General features: G+C 45.1%; 1 protein-coding gene across 6 annotated transcripts in view; it reads left to right on the top strand.

The window, feature by feature from the left end:
* PLXNC1 (plexin C1) overlaps positions 1 to 14,880 on the top strand; it is a 155,721-nt gene that overhangs the window by 73,757 nt on the left and 67,084 nt on the right. For 5 of the 6 annotated variants that reach the window (XR_007135949.1, XM_047788277.1, XM_047788275.1 and 2 more), the window contains exons 7-9: positions 370 to 454; positions 2,559 to 2,661; positions 2,802 to 2,903. Coding sequence is in view for 5 of the 6 variants with exons in the window: in XM_047788277.1 (XP_047644233.1) it covers positions 370 to 454; positions 2,559 to 2,661; positions 2,802 to 2,903 (290 nt within the window). In the remaining variant the exon portion in view is untranslated. The remainder of the gene's footprint in view (positions 1 to 369; positions 455 to 2,558; positions 2,662 to 2,801; positions 2,904 to 14,880) is intronic. The other variant, XM_047788273.1, reaches the window with a different exon arrangement.

Raw genomic sequence — 14,880 nt, 5'->3', positions numbered from 1 at the left:
GCAGTTCTTGCCTGGTGGCTCGTTTGATTCCTAGGCTGTGGCCAATTACAAGCTGAGCGAGTGATCCCGGGGAGAGCAGGAGACGCTGATGGGCCGTAAAACGGCTTTTTCCTAGTGATTATCCGTGGGAGGCCTGGCACGCGAGGGGGGCCAGGGTCTGTTTGGAGGTTTGCTCTGTGTGCTTCGGCTGCGTGACGGGAGTGGCCCAGGGGAAGGGGCCACATGCTGATGGAAGTGTTGGTGAACAGCTGGCACACCCCACCCTGGATGCCGAGGAGGCAAAAAGATACTTATTTTTTTGCATTCCCAGCTTGGCTGGATGGTCGCGGGGCTCCACAGTAAATGACTTCTTTCCCCCCTTTGCTCCAGATGTTTCCATCGTCACGATGTTCTCCTTTGGTTCCTGGCATTTGTCAAAAAGATTCAGCTTTACCAATTGCTCGTCATTGAGAGGGTAAGATTTTATTTGAAAGGGAAGTCTTCTCCAATTGGTGCTCATTTATCAATTTGTCTGGCTCTACGATTTCCTAAAGAATGCTTTTGTGGAGGAGAACTTTCCCAGGTGCCTTTTGGAGCGTGGCCTAACAGGAGGCAGGAGAGCCTCTCAGCTAATAAGCCGGCTCGTTCAAGCCTGAGTAAGTAAAAGGTGCAGCAGCAGAGAGGCCAATAACGGTGCTGAGCTGCTTTTCACCCACAGGGACACTCATTCTCCTCCAGACCAAGGGCTACCCTTGAAGTCACAGGCCAAGGGGGGCTGCCTGTTTACTGATGGCTTCTCCCCATCAGAATAGCTTTGGGAATTTGGGTCAAAAGAGAGAGAAGAAGTCACAGTCACGGAGGACAAGAGGATGTCTCTGTGGTCAAAAGAATGCATTCATCTTGCACCACGTTTGGGCCCCTTGAGCTCTGTATCCCTCCGAGGTGGGACCATACCTCGCTCCTGGCCTCTAAGGCAGAGAGAAGACAGAGAAGCAGTGATTCCCAGAGTCTTGGTTTTCCAGCTGCAGGATGGGATGGCCGTTCCCATGGAACGCTTGGGACGCTGTCTCATCAGTGATTGTGTCGTTCATTGAGTGGTTTGATTGACCAGCTATGAGGGGCCCAACTGTGGCTTTCCTTGGGCCTGGCCCGGGAGCCGTTGATTCTCTGGGGAAAAGGCCTTCGACCTGGAAGTGGCGTTCGGAGGCCACCCCACGGCTCTCTGAACAGGAGCCGCTGGCCTTGCCCTCTCCTGCCGCAACGCTTGGAGAGCGGGATCGTGTTCAGTGATTTCTAATAAACAGAAGGAGATAAGAGAGGGAAGACACCCAAACTTGAATCAGCAAGTCCACGGAAACAAGGAAAAAGGGGGCGAGTTAAATAGAACTGTGCAGCTCCCCGCCCCCGGGGTTAAGGCCTGGCAAGCGGAAGTGACATGTCCCCGGTCCCCAAGTAGGTAGTTAAGAGCAGACCTTAGACCCACAGCTCCCAGAGCGCCAGCACCCTTTCCTTGGGTCCCTGCTTCCCCTTTGGAAAGCACTTAGTACCACTGTCGCACCTGAAGGGCGGCCGTCCAAGCACAAGTCACAAACCTGCTGCTAGGAGACCTTGGAGGCCCAAGGAACACATAAGCCAGTCTCTGCTTCCTTCTCCCATGGAAGCTGCCACTTCTAAAGTCAGGGTCTCCGGATGCCTCAGTGCTTCTTGAGGAATATATGAAATACAAATGGTGTTCCCTCTCCCGCCTCGTCCTCCCGGTCCCTAGGCTGAGGCTTCCTCTTGCCTCCCTTAGCTGTGTTTCCGTTTTTATCCTCCTTTCCTTGACTCTGATTATCCTACTAAGTGCTTCTCAAGTCTTCCGTTGTTATCCATGCATGATAGGTTATTTGATTAGTCGACACAATTCTTCCTTAATTTGATTAAAAAGCAAATGCTGGCACCCCATTTTCTCTGCTTGCCGAGTAGCACTTTTGGTTTCCCGTCTTTCAGGCGTTTGGTGGTGGTACTGCTGCAATGAGTGGCGGGGGGGGGGGGCTTACGAGGGAGTTGGGGGGAGATCAGTCTCCAGAGGGAAACTTATCTGAAGGTGGACAAATAGCAGAACTGGATTCAGAAACAGATTCAGTGGGTTCCTGTTATCTACCAACGCAGCAGGTGACCCAGCTTCAGGTTTCCATGGCAACACCCCACCAAGTATAATGAGGGTCCATCAACCCCGAGGGCTGCCCAGAGCAGGGCACAGAATCAGGTCTCTATCCCTAGCCTCAAAGGACTGGCCTCTCTCCCCCTGGGGTCATCACAGTCTCTCCAGGGATTGTTTTCTTTCTTCTTCTTCTTTTAAATGCTCGAATGCGGGCATCACAGAGGGAAATTCTAGGATATGAACATTTTCCTAAAATGCAGGCATTAGTGTCCCCTGATGGTCGAGTGGGTTAAGGGTCTGGTGGTGTCACTGCTTTGGCTCAGGTCACTGCAATGGCTTCGGTTAGATCCCTGGTCTGGGAACTTCTGCATGCTGTGGGCATACCCTCCCGCCCCCCAAAAATTATAGGAATTAAGTTGGTTTTCCGTGTTGCCAGATGCCCGGTATGTATTGGAACTGGCTGCACTTGGTGTAAAAGTGAGAGAAAATGTATCCATCCCTTCGTGGCTTGTGACCCTTCTGATTACGAGAGAAACCAGGTAAAGCGGCATTTTTGGTATTACAAGGTTTAACCAAAAATCAATGTCTGTGACTACCCTGGCCAAGCCTGTCTTTTGCGTTCATTTCAAACTTTGAATTTCCACCCCTCTGGATGGTGAAGGGATGCTCTTCATTTCAGGAACTCTGCCCAGTTGCTCTGGAGAAATGGGCACGACCTAAGTCAGCGGGAGGAGGAAGATTCAAGGAGAACCAGCGTAACCGAACTAACCAGGGCTTGCAGGTCAGACCCGATTTTTGCATCAATAATTGGAAAAATCCCTCTCTGCTCCTGCTACTTTTGGGTTCCTTTGAAAAATTCCCCATTTTACTTTCTTCCCCAATTCCCTTTCTTACCTTCGGTTTTTAACCAAGTTTCACTTAATTGGCTCAATACATCAAAGGCTGCACATTCACATAAGAGAAATTAAAATTCTGTAATTATGAAAAATGATGTTCTGGTAGAAGTAAATTTTAAAGGTGACTTTGTGTCTCACTCAGGGGGAGTTAGAAGGAAGTATACAGCACACAGCACTGAGGGGATTTCAGTTTTTAACCACATGTTATGATTGCACTTCTGGGGCTATGTGAGGGCTGGCAGTGTCTATGCAAAATATACAAACGCAACTCTTTGGATTCATTTTCTTTGGAGAGATGATCTAACCAGTGGATAATAGTGCTGAAACAAAGAATTATTTCTATTTAATTAATATACCTTTCTATTCACGTCTCAAAAATGGTCTTCACAGGAAAAATACTTGCCAGGAAATTTCTTTGGAAATTCCTCTTATTTTCTCCATAGTAAATCACCAAGCTCAACTGACAGACATGTTTGAAAAGAAAGAGTGTGACCATGTAAACATTTCCAGGCAGAATGTGGTGGCTGCACTTAGCACACAAGTGCTGGCTTCATTCAGTCAATGGAATTTAATTGAGCATCTATTATGCGGTGAAAAAACAAAAGAAGGACAATGTTCTCATTAACCTTGGGTCTAGTGGGAGCAGATAAATTAAAAATGGTAACATCTTTCTCTTCCTAAAGGCTCAGTTTTCTGTTTCATGACTCATCTGTGGCTTTGACTAATCCATTTGCTGCTACTTAAGGTCAATTGCTGATATAAATAAGTAGCACATTTTTAATCACTGCACCAAAAGTTGATGGTAACCTCGAGTGAATTAAGTAACCAGCAGAGGGAATGTGAGTCCCCGTGGATTTTGAAGTTAATTCAAAGCATTATGAAAGCTTGGAGTGCCCATATCGCCAGACCTGAAAAGCCTGTGAAGTTGTATTAAGTGATAAGATACATGTCTCTTCTCATTGGTTTCTAAGGCATAGTGGCAGGTGTTTGAATCAAAAAGGCAGTGGCTTTTTAAAAAATTAAACTTCTCTTTTGTTGTTTCATTTTTAAAATTTTTGGTAAAATGTACATCACATAAAGTTTACCGTTTTAAGTGTACAGCTCAGCACAAGTGTTAAGTACGGTCACGTGGTTTGTGCAGCCATCCCCACCATCCACCCCCAGAACACGCTTCATCTTGCAAAAGTGAAACTCTGTACCCGTTAAACCATAACTCCCCATTTGCTTTCCCCAGCCTCTGGTGACTACCATTCTGGGTTTTGCCTCTACGAACTGCATTACTCTAGGTACCGCAGATAAATGGAATCATATAGGATTTGTCTTTTTATGACCAGCTTATTTCCCTTAGCTTAATGGTATCATGGCATACCACGGTTTATCCATTGGTCAGAATTTCCATTAAGGCTGAAGGGTGGTCCTTGGTATTTACATACCACGTTTTCTCTCTTCAGCCATCGATGGACACTTGGTTCCTTCCTCCTCTTGGCTCTTGTAACTAATACTTCTATAAACATGTGTGTATAAACATTTCTTCAAGACCCAGTTTTCCAGAAATGGAATGGCTGGACCATGTGGTAATCCTACTTTTAAATTTTGGAAGAACACCGTGCTGTTTTCCGTAGTGCGCTGCCGTTTTGCGTTCCCATCAGCAGTGCGCCAGAGTTCCAGTTTCTCCACATGCTAGCCAACAGTTTCTTCGTTTTGCTTTTTGTTTGTGTTTGTGTTTTGATCATAGCCACCTTAAATGAGTATAAGGTAGTATTATATGGTGGTGGTGTTTTGCATTTCCCTGATGATTAGTGATACGGAACATCTTTTCATGTGCTTGTTGGCCATTTATATGCCTTGGAGGAAATGTCTATTCAAGTCTTTTGCCCATTTTTTAATCAGGTCATTTGTTTTTTGTTGTTGAGTTGTAGGAATTCTTTATATACTCTGGGTATATATAATAGATACATAATATAAATATATATCAGACATGATTTACAAATATTTTCTTCCATTCTATAGGCTGTCTTTTCATTCTGTTGATTGTATCTTTTGATGCACCAAAGTTTTTTATTTCGATGAAGTCCAATTTATCTCTTTTTCACTTTTGTTGTTTATTCTTTGGGTGTCATATCCAAGAAATCATTGCCAAATCCAGTGTCATGAATCTTTTCTTTCAAGAGCTTTTTGGTGTTCCTGCTGTGTTTGAGGTATAGCTGAGGTACAATATTACATAAGTTTCAAGCATACAGGATAGTAACTCATAACTTTTAAAGGTTATATTCCATTTATTATAAAATATTGGCAGTATTCCTTGTGTTGTATAATATATTCTTGTAGCTTATTTATTTTATACATAGTAATTTGTACCTATTAATACCCCATCTTTTTTATAATTTTATAAATATATAGTTTGACGTATTTTTACATCTACATTATATTTATGTATTTTATAGGTTTACAGTTTTCTTTTCTTTTTTTTTTTTTTTGTCTTTTTAGTGCCACACCCACAGTATGTGGAGGATTCCAGGCTAGGGGTTGACTCGGAGCTACAGCTGCTGGCCTACACCACAGCCACAGCCACAGCAACGCGGGATCCAAGCCACGACTGTGACCCACACCACAACCCACAGCAATGCCGGATCCTTAACCCACTGAGCAAGGCCAGGGATCAAACCTGTGTCCTCATGGATGTTAGTCAGATTGGTTTCCACTGAGCTACGATGGGAACTCCTATAGTTTTATTTTTTAATTTTTTTTATTTTTTTAATCTTTTTTTAAAAATTTCTTTATATATACATTTTTTCTACTGTACAGCATGGTGACCCAGTTACACATGCATGTATACATTCTTTTTTCTCATGTTACATGTTCCATCATAAGTGACTAGACAAAGTTCCCAGCAGGATCCCATTGATAATCCATCCTGAAGGCAACATTCTGCATCTGTTTACCCCACGCTCCCGGTCCCTCCCACTCCCTTCCCTTCCCCCTTGGCAACCACAAGTCTATTCTCCAAGTCCATGATTTTCTTTTCTGTGGAAAGTTTCCTTTGTGCCATATATTAGATTCCAGATATGTGATATCATATGGTGTTTGTCTTTCTCTTTCTGACTTATTTCATTCAGGATAAGAGTCTCTAGTTCCATCCATGTTGCTACAAATGGCATTATTTTGTTCTTTTTTATGGCCAAGTAGTATTCCACTGTGTATATATACCACATCTTCCTGATCCAGTCATCTATCAGTGGACATTTGGGTTGATTCCAGGTCTTGGAACTCCTATAGTTTTAATTCTTACATTTAGGTCTTTGATCCACTTCATATATGGTGTAAGGTAAGGATCCAACTTCATTCTTTTCTGTGTTTTCCCAACACCATTCATTGAAAAGACTGTCCTTTCCCAATTAAATGGTGTTGGCATTCTTCTCAAAAATCATGTCAGGAGTTCCTGTCATGGCTCTGTGGTGAATGAACCCAACTAGTATCCATGAAGACGTGGGTTTGATTCCTGGCCTCGCTCAGTGGGTTAAGGATCCGTCGTTGCTGTGGCGTAGGCCAGCAGCTACAGCTCTGATTAGACTCCTGGTCTGGGAAACTTCCATATGCTGAGGGTACAGTCCTCAAAAGACAAAAAAAAAAAAAAATTAAAAATCATTTGGCCATATGCTACAGGGATTTACTTCTGGGCTATATACCCTATTCCTTTGGTCTATCTTAAAGCCCATAAGACGCTGTTTTTTAATGTAGTTTATGTAATAAGTTTTGAAATCAGAGCGTATGAGTCCTTCAACTTTGTTCTTTTTTGTGATTACTTTGGAAGAAAATAAACTTTTTATTTTGAGGTAATTGTAGATTCACATGTAGTTGTGAGAAAATCATACAGAGAGACTTCATATATATTTTACTCAGTTTCCCCCAATAGTAACCTCTTGCAAAACAGAAGCACAGTATCACAACCAGGATATTGACAGTGACAACAGTCAAGACACAGCCTCGTCAGCTCAAGTCTCCCTCAGGTTCCCTGTGTACATGCACACCCACTTCCTCCTTCCCTCCCACACCCTGTGTCTGACCCCTGGCTGCTGCTCACCTAGTCTCCATTTCTGTAAATTTTTTTTATCATTTCAAGGATTTTATTTAAATGGAATCATCTAGATGTACCCTTTGGGGATTGTGCTTTTTAACTCAACGTAATTCTCTAAAGATGCATCCAAGTTCTTTTATGCACCAATTGTGTCTTCTTTCTATTGCTAGGTATGGTTCAGGCAATGACTTTTTTTTTTTTTTTTTGGCTTTTCTAGGGCTGCTTCCATGGCATATGGAAGTTCCCAGGCTAGGGGTCGAATCGGAGCTATAGCCGCCAGCCTACATCACAGCCACAGCAAAGCAGGATCCGAGCAGCATCTGGAACCTACACCACAGCTCACTGCAAAGCCAGATCCCTAACCCACTGAGTGAGGCCAGGGATGGAACCCGCAACCTCATGGTTCCTAGTCGGATTTGTTAACCACTGAGCCACGACGGGAACTCCCCAGGCTATGGCTTTTTACATTTTTCTTTTAAAGGAAAAAAAATAAGGTCACAGCATCCTGGTTTCCTGTAGTATTGTATCTTCCTGACCCTTTGGACTTTTTGACACTATGTCGTTAAAAGAACTGGGGTCACCAAGAGAGCATGAGGAGGCTGGAAATAAACAAAAGTCCGGACCTCTCTTCAGTGCTTCTCTGGGGAATGACCTTTGGAGAAAGACATTTTGTTAATACTGAAATGTTTTCTTTCAATACCTGACTCAGAACAGAATCTCAATTTTGGTGAATCGGCAATGGAGTATGATTTGTCGCAGGAGGGGTTTCCCATGCTCTGGGACACACTGCTGATGTTCCATTATCAGGTGGAATGTGTACACCCCGTTTCCAGTTTGGTCCTCCTGCTGACCTTGAATGAAGCGCTGAACACTCTATTCCTCGCAGAGGAGCCATCGGGGCCTTTCCTTCATCACATCGTCCACATGGCGTGTGTACTGAGTGCTTCCCGTGTGCCGGGCACTGGGTTCGTGAGATGTGAATGGCACAGAGGCAGTCTTGGGCATCCTGATGCTGAGCTTGGATTGATTCTTCCTACGGCACCTCGTAGATACTATTACGCTGAGCTCCATGGGTACCACGTGGAGGGCACCTGGCTTGTCCTCAGTCCCAAGAATCTTATGTGGACTTGAGTACGCAAGTAAGAAGACAAGAGGAAAACAGTAACCTAGGGAAGGTACCAGGAAGCATACAAACCCAGAGAGCCTCTTGGTGCCCAGAACCTTGTCTCAGTCATTCCTGATTATTTAAGCCCCGTGCCTGGCAGTTAAAAACACTTCATCGGTGTGGTTGGTTACATCTTTGATTGATGGATTGATTGATACAGATGATGTTTTAGCTGATGGTTGAGGGAGGCGACAGGTGGAGACAGAGGTAGGATCTTCTAAGCAGAGGGCCTAGCATCCGCAAAAGCATAGTGGGTTCCTAGGAAATTCCAGGATACCCATTACAGGAGACCCCAATGATTCAGTTGGACTGGAACAGAAGGATGCAGAAAATAGGGGACAAAATAAGATTGAAATGGCCCTGCCCCTAGAGAGCCTTACACTTCATTCTTCAGCATCAGTGGAATGTTCTTCAAGACGTTTTATTTTGGTTTTTTTTTTAATTACTCAATGAATTTTGTTATCTTTATAGTTGTACAATGATCATCACGACCCAATTTTATAGCATTTATTTTTTTAATGCATGAATTTACTCATCCAAGGATGCCATACTTATGAGAGCAGGTTCCTGGTTCAACCCTTGTTTGGCCCCATCGCCCTCACATCCTATGACGCATCCTTTGACCATGACTTTTACCAAGGTGGGGGGCGGGGGGGCTGCCTCCCTTGACTCTGTCATTTACCAGGGGGGCAGCCTTAGAAGAAGCATCACCGAAATAGAGATACAAACCCAAAGACCCATGTTCCCGCGTTAGCTGGGAAATATTTGCAGCTCTAAGGGCCGGTCTCTATCGGAGACAGCTGGCCCTGTGGCCCTGCCCTGACCTCTCCCTCCTTTTCTTAACAGTCTTACATCTGGTGCCTCCACTTGCTGAGAAAAGAGGTGGCTGCTCCCTCTTTCCTGTTCTCAGGAAAGGCTGCGCAGATCTCTGCTATGATACTGTTCTAATATTTGTTATTCTTCACGGTATGCTTATCGCTGCCAGATAGAAATGCTCCTGCTCTCAGGGAGTCCACATGCTTTCTCTTCCCCGCAACTCCTCTCCTCTCCCTCCAGCACGTCCGACGTGCATTTTAGCTTCTCACAGGCCATCAGATGGCCTCTTTCAGGGCGCTTACCTTGAAAAGTGAAATCAAGTTCACGACTTACCTTGGTGAGTAGCTTCTATGGGCCTAGCCCTGTGCTGGCTGCTGTGGGGTTCACTGCCAATTACTTCTTCATTCACTCATTCGAAAAAGCATTTATTCGGGGTGTGGCCAGAAAGCACGGCCGCCCCCTCGCCTGAATTGCACCGCATGTTCTCGGGGAATCTGGTGCCCAGCCATTCATAGACCGACCTGCTCCCGGGTCAGGGTTTCATCCGTAGCAGAGCAGCTCCCTCGCTGCGATCTATTGAAAGTCAGCTCTCAACATAAGGGTTTGTGTTATTGAAAAAAAAAGAAAAGAAAAAAAGAGAAAATGTGTTTCTTGAACACCTACTATGTGCTAGGCAGGTGGGCAAAATGTGCTCTTATGAAGCTTATATTGTAGAACTTATCTTACAGGAAGTAAGATTCATCTTCGTGAAGCATCTGAATCTGTACCACAGAAAAAGCTGCAGGAAGGAACGCCGCAATGTGCCGCATTGAGTAGCGGTGGCCCGTATTCCTTGAGCCTGGGCTCCATCTTCAAAGTGCCTCTTGATTCAAGCCTCGCAATAGACCTTCTTCCCCTATTTGATAGACAAAGAAACATTGGCTTGCAGAGGGTCACCAGGTCGTAAATGATCCACAAGAGATTTGAAGCCAGGCCCTCTGACTCCAGAGCCCACAGTTTTAACAGCTCCTCTGCACTGTATGACCTCAGTTGAATTTAAGCAAGCGTTGAGGAGTTCCCTTGTGGAGCATCAGGTTAAGGATCTGGCATTGTCACTGCAGCAGTTCGGGTCGCTGCTGTAGTACCGGTTTGCTCCCTGGCCCAGGAACTTCTGCATGCTGTGGACATCGCATTGATGATAAAAATTATTCTGGAAGGGACGTCCCCGCTTGGCACTGGGCTGACCAAGCCTGCCCCACGGATGCCATGGGTGTGGGGTAGGACAAAGACCTCCAGCCTGAGCAGGCTCTCGGGGAATGTGTGACCATCAAAGCCTTGGGATGAGAGGGGTGGGCTGGGTGTGCTCAGAGTGAAGGAGACAGACCCAAGCAAGGCTGGCATCTTCTCCAAGGCCGGAGAGCAGAAGAGGCTTCAGATGGGACACCGAGGCCCTGAGGAGAGAGGAGCCACACGGATTGGGGTGAAGATGAAACCTGGCTGAGGGGTGGATTTGGAGTGGTGAGGTTAAAGTCGTCAGCAGGGCTTTCTGCTGGAGGCGCTGCCCTCCCTGGTCCCAGAGTCCCAGGCACCGTGTCTGGTTCTGGAGTCGTACGTGGAATGTTCGGTGACCAAGAGTGACTGCATCATGGACAGGCCTTGGCAGCTGCACCTCGAAGTCCCTCAGGTCAGAGACATGAGCCCTGAGCTCCCCGCATGGGGCCTGGGCGTCTCCAGGTCCATCTCAGCCTGCATTCTAACTTGTGACAGTTCCTGGAATCAAGGAACAGTGACATGCCCCGTCCCCTCGAGCCGGTCCCTGGGTCCCTGGGAGGGAGCCTTCGCCTGGGGGCCGAGTGTCAGATGGGCATCACCTCTGTGTTCCATTTAATGCTCTCGTGTTTCCTGAGCAGGATTGTATTTTGCTGCTTTCTTTCCGCATCTCACCTCCTATCCCGCGTGACCATCTCCGCTGCCCATGGCTGCTCGGCTCGCCGTGTGCATTTCATGAATACACCACGTCCCTCCTTCTCTGCCGGGAATGAAGATGTTGTTAAATAATTCGGAACCCGACACTCACCCCTGATGGGCCCTTGAGGACACCTTCCTTTAATTAGTGGTGCTACCTTTCATCTCTCCGACGTCCTTTGGTTTCATAGTTCCAGCTGGTTTTGCATCCACGTGACTTTTTAATCCCGTCCTTTTTGAACTAATTTCGTGAGTGAACATCTGAGAGACGTTTTCCTGAGTGTGGATTCAGGTCCAGGCCTACAGAGAGCTCTGCTATATTCAGATTTTTTTTTTCCCCAACAGATTAATAGAGTGCAATGTGGTCTTAATAAACCGAGCCTTTCTCATGTACCTCTTTCCAATACTCTTTTCAATCAGCCTGGTGTCTTCTCCACTCATGTGGTCATTTGAATTGTGTTGACGTCAGACTTTACAAAAGGTGCTCTGTCAGGAGTAATCCTCGTAGACCTTTCCAGAGGTAGCTGTTTCTGAGCGGTTGTGCTATTCCCAGGGTCTTAGAATGACTTTGTTGTTTAAAATTTTTTTTAAAAAACTGGGTATTCTCTAATCATCTCACTAACCAGTTTCTAATGTGGTTTTTTTTATATATATACAAAACAAGGAGTGAATTAAACTCTTGAGCAACCAAAGCTCATTGCATTTTATTAAACAACTTGAAATTGTTCTGCCATTAAAAAACAACTCTGAAGTTTTTAAAATATAACTGGCAGGAAGGAGGCTGCTCTGAGGTTAATGGCTGGACAGCACAGGGCTCTCAGGGCCAGAGCCAGTGGTGTTTCGACTTGATAAATGGAAATCCTTGGACATAGGATGAGGGCGGCGTCTCACTATAGAGCTGTAAGAAATTGCCTCTTTGCATCAAGCTAGATTATGTTTTTGAATTAACCCCTCGTATGTGTCAGCTTATGGGACCTGCTACATCATTTCAGGCTGTGAATGAACTCTTGATTAAAATACAGAAATAGATCTACAGTACTGAGTTGGTCTTCTGTCTATACTGGATTTTTTTTTAAATGTTTATCAGTTAAAATAGAAAACGCTTTCTTTGTGGGAACCGTGGCTGCCTAGGACAGCCTTGTCTTTTTTTAATCTTGTATACTCGCACTGTTTATTTAATGAAGTCCTCTTGGTAGCTCTTTAACTCACTTATTAAGATGAAAAGAGGTTCTCCAAGCAAACAAAGGACAACTAATCTGACCCTCTTTGCAAGCAGACTCCAAGCGTCTGCTTTCAAGAGATAGGCTGGGGCTGGATTCCATCCTAGACTGCCAATGGAAACTTCTCTAAACAATAAGGTTTTAAAGCGAAATCCTTTTGAAATGGCAGGGCTCTCTCTTCTTGGGGGGGAAGAAAAAGTTAATAAGGCGACGTGGCGGGTCCTCTGATGGCATTTGTAGAGCCCTTTAAGGAGCAAAATATAACCCCCTTTAGAAAATCTTTTTTTAGCTTCGTTATAAGGCTCTCTTTATCCTCTCCTGAGAGCAAAGAAGTAGCATTTACTTGGCATGTTTGAAATTTTGCTGGAGCAGACATCAACAGTCTAAGAGGTGAGAAGGGCTATCCAGAAAGAAAGCTGGGAATCTTTACATAAGACCTCTTACTCTCCCTAAGAAGATAGAGGGCCCACTAGTGTGGGGCTCGGCAAGTTTTTTCTTCAAGGAGCCAGGCGGTAAATATTTTAACCGTGTGGGCTTTTTAGCAAGTGACAGACAATACGCAAATGAGGGATGTGGCTGTGTTCCCCCAAAAAACTGTATTTATGGACACTGAAATTTGCATTTCATGTGTTTACATGGAATATCGTTCTTCTTTTGATGCATTTTCCTGGGCTGTACGAGAACGAGCGATGGACTGGATTTGGCTTGCTCCAGGCAAATCCAGGAGTTTACCAATTCCTAGCATGGGACCCACAGATCAGGCATATTCCCCCACACCATCTAGTGCTGTGCTGTGACTCCTGTAGGTGGTCAGCAGATCCTTATTCACTTAGCTGTCATCGTGTCAGAGCAGAGCAAGCCTTCTGCTGTACAACACACACTTGACATTTGCAAGGGATTTATCTTGAAGTCTTTGCTAATCCCCCCCATTCCAAGTGCCACTCTTGCAGATAATTTTCCCCCATAAAATGCAGTCAACTCTAACAGAATAATTAAAGTGACCCTTTCAGGCCCTTCGTGATTCTTTAAATACAGGGCTAAAGTCCTTTGCTAAGTGATTAAAATAAATTCTGCCACCGAAATCAATTCTCTGTCGCATTACATCATTGCTGTGATGACATTAACGATGGATTTACCTCGATCCGCAGAAGCAATCCATGGGGATAATGAGCAATGGCGGCCGATCTACCATATAGCACCTGTTTGTCAAGGAGCAGAATGATAAAACATCCTTTCAGCAGGATGGGCAGCCCAGCAGTGCAGCACGGCCGTCATGATGAGCATTAGACATACAAAGGAGCAGAGAATACTGGGCTGCTTCAAGAGCCAGGCAGTAGGCAGGGGCTGCACATAACTGAAGCTCACCCAGTGCCTTAGGTGGCTTTTTCCTAGATTTTATCCTCTAGATGGATATGTTCGGTGTTTATGGTTTGGCCACATTGCACATGATTAAGCATCGCTTTTAGCTGGTGGTCATTTTCAAATATCAAGAGTGTGAGTATGAAAATTCACTCTTGCTAAAGATCTGCTGAGTTTATATTGGCTAGACTCTTAGCATCTTATTGTGTTTTCTTGCCATCTTGTAGAAGAAAATAGTCTTGCTGGAAATGGTGCACAAAACAACTAAGTGTCCAAAAAAACAGACAGTGGCATCTGTAGGAGAAAAGTGAAAGAAATAGGATTGTTTCGTCTTTTTCTTTTTTTTTTGGTTTTTAGGGCCGAACCTGTGGCATACGGAAGTTCCCAGGCTAGGGGTCCCATCGGAGCTGTAGTCGCCAGCCTACACCATGGCAACGCAGAATCTGAGCCACGTCTGCGACCTACACCACAGCTCTCAGCAATGCCGGACCCTTAACCCACTGCGCGAGGGCAGGGATGGAACCCACATCCTCATAGATACTAGGCAGATTCATTTCCCCTGCACCACAGTGGGAACTCCAGGAAGGTTTCGTCTTTGTAAAGGAAAATGATTCTGGTCATCAAATAAAGGGCTTTTTTTAAAAGGGGAATTTGATTAGATGTTGCAAATAGAGAAGTAAAATGTCTTAATCTAAATGATACGGGGCCCCACTTATTAGGTGATTCCAAGGGAAACTCTCTTGATAAAGGGCTGATAGATCTTGTAATGGGTGCCAAGGAGGAGATGGTGCTCTTGCAAAGCGTGGAGGGGGAAAAGTTGGCCACGTAGTTTAGGCATCAAAGTCCTTGAGGTCAGGTGACTTAACAGCTTGACTTCTAGAGACTTTTTTCCCCATGGTATATGATTCAAATAGCCTAAGTGAAACAAACAAAAAACAAAGAACTGCTCTCTTGGGAATTTATCCAGAACGGCATTTATTCCCACTTAATGAGTTGGTGTTTGACTTAGAGTCAGTGGACTCCTGGTCTTTTCCTTCGTTTTGTGATGCTCTGAGCCTCCGGGGGCTGTACTGCAGCAAGCAGTTTTGAGACCTGTAGTGATAGCTCACTCTTGCGACAGAATGTCACCACTCTTCAGCTGTATTTTCAACTGTCTTGCGAGACAAAGACTAATTGGTTTGACCTCATGCTGCCGCATGTTGCGAGACACGGGTCTTCAGCACTCTTCCTTGAATTCATTGATTTCATTAAACACTGCCTGCTCGGGTTTGCAAAATGTTGTG

The sequence above is a fragment of the Phacochoerus africanus genome, chromosome 7 (assembly GCF_016906955.1).
Source record: "Phacochoerus africanus isolate WHEZ1 chromosome 7, ROS_Pafr_v1, whole genome shotgun sequence".
NCBI classification, from domain to species: Eukaryota; Metazoa; Chordata; class Mammalia; order Artiodactyla; family Suidae; genus Phacochoerus; species Phacochoerus africanus.
The sequence above is the reverse complement of the archived record's forward strand: the minus strand, read 5'-3'. Positions and strand labels throughout refer to the sequence as shown.